This window comes from Onthophagus taurus, chromosome 5 (assembly GCF_036711975.1).
Source record: "Onthophagus taurus isolate NC chromosome 5, IU_Otau_3.0, whole genome shotgun sequence".
Classification (NCBI taxonomy): domain Eukaryota; kingdom Metazoa; phylum Arthropoda; class Insecta; order Coleoptera; family Scarabaeidae; genus Onthophagus; species Onthophagus taurus.
The window spans coordinates 3638523-3644560 of record NC_091970.1 but is presented as its reverse complement, the minus strand read 5'-3'; the positions used below and the strand labels follow the sequence as shown (position 1 = coordinate 3644560).

General features: G+C 29.2%; 1 protein-coding gene and 1 long non-coding RNA gene across 2 annotated transcripts; one reads left to right on the top strand and one right to left on the bottom strand.

Moving 5' to 3' along the window:
* Positions 1–1282: 1282 nt before the first annotated feature.
* LOC111426484 (Allatostatin C) lies at positions 1283–5936 on the bottom strand. Its single transcript, XM_071196020.1, has 3 exons — positions 5690–5936; positions 2261–2390; positions 1283–1639 (listed from the first exon to the last, which is right to left on the bottom strand). Exons 2-3 carry the CDS (start codon positions 2366–2368, stop codon positions 1433–1435), a joined length of 315 nt encoding a protein of 104 aa, XP_071052121.1. The 5' UTR covers positions 2369–2390; positions 5690–5936; the 3' UTR covers positions 1283–1432.
* LOC139429809 (uncharacterized) lies at positions 3545–4865 on the top strand. The gene is made up of 5 exons (XR_011640382.1): positions 3545–3676; positions 3730–4025; positions 4097–4210; positions 4315–4596; positions 4649–4865. It is a non-coding gene; the product is annotated as an uncharacterized lncRNA (long non-coding RNA).
* Positions 5937–6038: the final 102 nt, after the last annotated feature.

The window sequence follows — 6038 nt, the reverse complement described above, 5'->3', positions numbered from 1 at the left end:
AAATAATGAATTTAATTTCTTTCAAATAAACTTATTTCTTGTTTTCAATTAGAAATTAAATGTATTCTAATTATTTTTAATCAAATCGATCTAAATTGATTAAGGTATTTATTTTATTAATAATAATCGTTTTATAGTTATTTAACCAACAAGTCTATTAATGAAGGCGATTAATTATCGAGATATTTTAACGCGTAAGCGAGCGAAGCGAAGCGAACGCGTTAATTATTGAGATAATTAATCGCATTTTAATATACGAGTTAGTTACAATATTTTTCCGTTGACCGTCTTTTCAACAAAATAGAGAAAATCCATCGTTGAAAAATCTCCCAATTCTGTCACTGGCAAAATAACCTCACTTTTAATGTGTCATAATTTATTTTTGTAGTCTTACCGAATAGATATAGTGGTCGGTTGGGTCGGTATTACAAATTTCATTGGAGAATATTTATTAAATTGACTACTATTTAGTTCGGTCGGACTTTCTTAAAATCGTTTATTAATAGAAAATCGTTTATTAATAGGTGTCATTAATGAATGATTTTGTATACATTTATAAATCATATAAATACACGGTCGACGGAAAATTTAATTTAATACACAGAAAGAAATCAGTTCCATCTCTGTTTTATTTTGAGTACTATCTCATCTTTGACGTTTGATGTTTTTGTTGGGATTTCATAAAGAAAATCGAATTTTTGATAAAAAAACGCTTAGTTTTAATTAAATCTTAATATAACTTAATCATTGATACTTTTAAGTAATAACCCAAGTAATTTTTTTTAGTAAGTTTTCGTGAAATTGAGAAGCTTCATAAACGGGCCCCATCTCTGTTTTACTTTGAGTACTAATCCTCATCGCGACATTTGACGTTTACGTTGACATAATAATTTTATAAAGAGAACCGATTTTTAGAAGTACAAGTTATACAATATCAGTAAATCGTTAACATTAAATCTAAGTTGTAACTATCGAAGCGGAAATTTAATTTTAAGATGTCGTAGGAGTTGGATCATCTCTAAAATGGAAGTTAAACTCAAATTGAGTCGCATTTGGAATTCAAATTGACGAAGCTGCAAGACTTATAAACGAATTAGTTAGTGACACTAAAAGCTCGCGTTACTCCAAGTTGAGGAGAAGGAATTTGTCTTCAGAAAGTAACAAATTAACAACTGTTGAAACAAAAGCGGATGCGCGAATTCTAGTTTTAATTGAAGAGATTTCTCAATTAATTTCAAGCGGATATTAGACCCGTTTTGTGTTGAAATATGAACAATTTTTGATTATATATAATTTTTATTCATCCTAATTTGTTTTATTACATTTTATTTTACTACAATGTTTGGATTTTAATTTTTTAAAGTAGGTACATGGTAGATCAGAACTTGGAACAAAGATTATCGAAGATGAACATTAAAATTTTGTTTTTGATTTACTTCTTGAAGCAGCTCACCGGGTTAAAATAGCATTGTCTAAAACGACTTTGCCTCTTCATTTCGGGGCTCTTCAACAATCTCTCCCAAGCTGAGGGGTAACCGGGGTATCTGTTGTTGTACTCCAAAAGCTTCTGCACCAACTGTTCCATTTGCTCGTTCGATAAATTCGAGGATTCTAAAAATCCGGTTGATTCTTGGTCGGTCTAAAAAAGAATTTATTATTTTTAATTAATTTAGTTTTTTTGTGAGTTGTTTTAGGTTAACCCGGGGTATGAAAAAATAAAAAAAAACACAATTCATCTAATTTTTAATTAATCTAATTTACACTTGATCTAAATTGATAAACATTTTATTAATTTAAAAATATCCGAAACACGACACAGCATTAAAAAAGCACGGAATAAATTCCCTCCTTTCGTTCTTAATCCTTAATTTTTTCTTGAGCGCGTTTCTGCGTTGAATTTCCCGCTGATTAACGTTCGAAATCCGCTTCATCAACACAAATTCGTCTAAAAACGGATCCAAAGATGAGATTCCACTTGAAGAAAACGAATTCTCATCGTTATTCATCTCTTCGTCGTTGATTTCTTGGAGAAAATCCAAAAAGTCCTTTCGATCATCCTGTATTAGATTACGTCAAATGTCATGTTTGTCAAATTTGGATTTTTTTGCATCACAACGAGCACTAACTACACAAACACATCAAAAATCTTCTTGCTGGTGATTAAAAAAGTTAGAAAGAAAAGGAGAAATGAGTTTAATGAGTTGAAACAACTAAATTAACAACAAATCAAACGATTTTAATTAATTAATCAATTACTTACAGGGTTGACCTCTCCGAAGTGGGGCCTTGGCGAAGAGGAAACCATCGAAGCGATACATAATAAAAGGAGAAGTCTTGAGAATAATTGAAGCATTGTTAAAGAAGACATTGTTGAATATAAGATTTTTTTCCTGAAAACAAAGATAATAATTGTTGACGCCAAATTTATATTCTGGTGATTTATCGGTTTTCCACCGAAATTGCTATTTCTACGCGATGCATAAAGTTATTCGACATCATTTCCGGCCGGTGTATCGAGTTGAACTGCGTTTTGAATACTAAATAAGACCTATTCCGTTTCGATTGTCGAATAATTCCTTTTGACATGAACCGTGAATCTTCGACAACCCAATTTCTTTTTAATAAAAATTATACTATAAATCTCTTTGATCAGAACTAAACCGAGTTATTTTATATTCTCAGACGTCGAACCAAGCAAACACTGCATTTGAATTGCTAAATTGCAAATGTATACACGTATATACACGTTCTTGTAAACGGAAAGCTAATTAATTTTGATTAGTCTGCATTTGCGGAGGAGATAAATTAGTGATATTGTGTATTGAATTTTAATCGATTAAGAATGCTATTATGTATTAAATTAGATTTTAACCATCGCGGTTTAAATCAATCATGCGGAACGAGTTCGAAAAAATACGATTTTTACAACTCAAAGGACGTCACATTCAAGTTTTGACAAGTTCTGTCTCGACTTGAACGATTTTTGGTCCAATACACGTTTTATTTGATTGATACGAAATAATTGTTAGTTTCTGAATGTTCTAATAACTAATTATTAAATAATTAAAGTATACCTAAAAATAAATATGTAAATTATTAATTATTAAATCAGCACCATCTTTGTTTTAATTTTAGTACTAATTATTATTTTGGCATTTGACGTTTATGTGAGGTTCTTATTAAGAAAATCGATTTTTTTATAAAAAAAAACGTTTAGTTTTAATCAAATCTTATTATGGCTTAATCATTGATCATCTCGGATTATATTTCAAGATTTTTATAAGTAACCCAAGAGATTTTTTTTGGTAAGTTTTCATGAAATTAAGAATCTTCACATCATTCAAATAAACTTAATATTAATATTTTTTTTAATTATTTCGTGTTTTTCAATTAAAAATTAAATATATTGTAATGATTTTTAATCAAATCGATCTAAATCGATTAAGGTATTTTATAAGGTATTTTATAAAAAAAAAAGTTTTAATTTTATATAATTATTAAATAAACCAGCTCCATCTCTGTTTTACTTTCAGTACTAATTTTTATCTTTGACATTTGACGTTTAAGTTTGGTTTTGGTTTTATCAAAAATATCGTTTTTTTAATAAAAAGAACTTAATCATTCATCATATCGGATTATCTTTTCAAGATATCTTCGTGCTCCAAGCGATTTTAAGGTAAGTTTTCGTTGAAATACTAATCGTTTAAATAAACATATAATTTGCTCCAGGTTATCTATAAAGGAAAATCTTGTAAAAAAAGGCGAATTTCTGTGAGTACTTTTAGTTTATTTTTAATGAAAATACTATATTTATCTTTATTTTAATTTACCATAAATAATAGTAGTATTAGTAGTAATTTTTATTAAAAGAAAATAGTTGTGGCGCCATCTCATGAAATATTTAAGTGGCTTTTGGATGTTAATTGGGTTGCTAAGCAATTAGCAATACAATCGTATTTTATCAACAATAGGCGATGTTGTTGGAGGCTTTCAAGAATTTAAGAGATGTTTAAATCAAAAATAATGTAAGTTTACTCTAAAATATTTTTACATTAATCTATTTTTTTTTTCAACTTGTTTTTGAATGACAATTAAGTACTGCTGAGGTCAAATTATTAGATCACATCCTTTCAATTCAAATGATAGAAAAGATACAATCGAAGAAAGTAATTGTGTTTAAATCGAAATAGAGATTGTAAGTATCGCAAAGGTATGTTATATTATAAGTATTGAAGTCTATAAGAACTAATAACATCGATAATTATTGAAATCGGATTTAATCCGGCTTAAAATTTATAATTAAAATTTTTTTAGGGGCCGAAAGAATAAAAGAAAAAGTTTAAGTCCCCGTTGATTGACATTGACAATATCCTGCAACAGTGGCATTCATTTCGATGTTCGTTTTGGACGGAAATTCAAAAACAATGAACAACGTCCTCTCAATTAATCCCCTTAATTTCGTTTGTCGCGTTCGTGTTAGATGGTGCTCTCAAACACTTAACCCCAATAACCCCCAGTTTGCAGTAAAAAAGTTGAAAAATTGAAAAGCATTTACATTCCAGTGACAAGAGAAACAATTAAATTCTTTAATTAAAAGTACATAATTTCTTCTTGGTACATTTCTATTTATTAATTTTATCATTTTTAGATTTATCTCTTTTTAAATTTATTTTCAATTTGTCGTATTTGTTTTTATGGAACGAATCAAACGCAGTTTACACAGAATCGAACCGCTTTTCCATTACCTCAAGATCGAATAAAAACATGAATCGAAAAGAACGAGACGAAAGTTTCGTATTTAATGAAATATTTTTTTAGGGTGTGATAAAATCAACATCAACTCTTGATACCTTTAGTAATTTTAAATACATTAGTATAAAATAGTCCTAAATGATTTAAAATTATCATGATTATTAATTAATGTTTCAATTATGGTTAATTCCAATGAAAATTTTCACCCGGCTATGTTGAATTTCTACGGCGTTGCGGTTATTCGATTTCAATATTTGTTCTCGATGGTTATTATTTCATCCGATACAATTCCAATTTTGTGTTATGCGGTAACAAAAAATCCCAACTGGAAAACATCGACTCATTTTTGAAATTGCATCTTTATTTTATTAGAAAATCTAATTCTTGTTTGAATCTCTCTCTTTCTCGATAAGGAAATCGAAATAAAATCTAATTCACAAATTGATAAGATCCAATTTTATTGGAAACTGAAAGGGTTTTGAATTTAATCTTTTTTTATCTTATTGCAGTAAGTTGGAATCGAATTACGCATAGCTCATTGGTTTCAGATTCGTGGAACTGTTGCAAGAACTGTAACTTGTATAAATTACCGTTCGATCGATTGGATAAAGTTCAATTAGCATTATTTTTCAGTCGAATGCACTCTCGGATAAATAATATTTTAAGTACTCTCAGTATAACGGCTCGACTGATTTAAATGATTTAATTTATAAATACTTTATGAACAACATTGTGTGTTATAATTAAACTTTTAAAATTGGTGGATGCGCCGGGATTTACTTTTAAATCATTAAACGGTCTTAATCCGTTAAGTTACTTTTAAACCCGATGTAGATTACTTCAAAATCTTCTCAGCTCAAAGTAAAAAACAAGAAAAAGCTGCTCATGGAAATAATCCGGTAATAATACAAAAGTTTTAAATGAAATTTTTTCTCACCTCTTTCTGCGGGAACTTGATGAACTTGTTCTACGTTGAGCTTTAAAGCAGACAAGATGTTTCTGGGGATCGTCGCCGATACGAAGTGAGTACTCGCAAGCTACAAATTCGGTTTTATGGTGTTTCCGCGGTGGTTACGCGCCCAATCTGCGCGCGCGTTTTGTACAAGTTGCGTCAGGTTGAAACATTACGGGATCAAATAAAATCCAGAAAAAATATTTCATATTAAGCATTTTTTTGACATTTAACGTCAAATTGACGTTTGCGTCATAAATGTTTTAACCTCAATTTAATTGATTTTTAGAACAAAGTGAGCGTTTATTTAGTTATACTTTCGGGGTAATTTCGA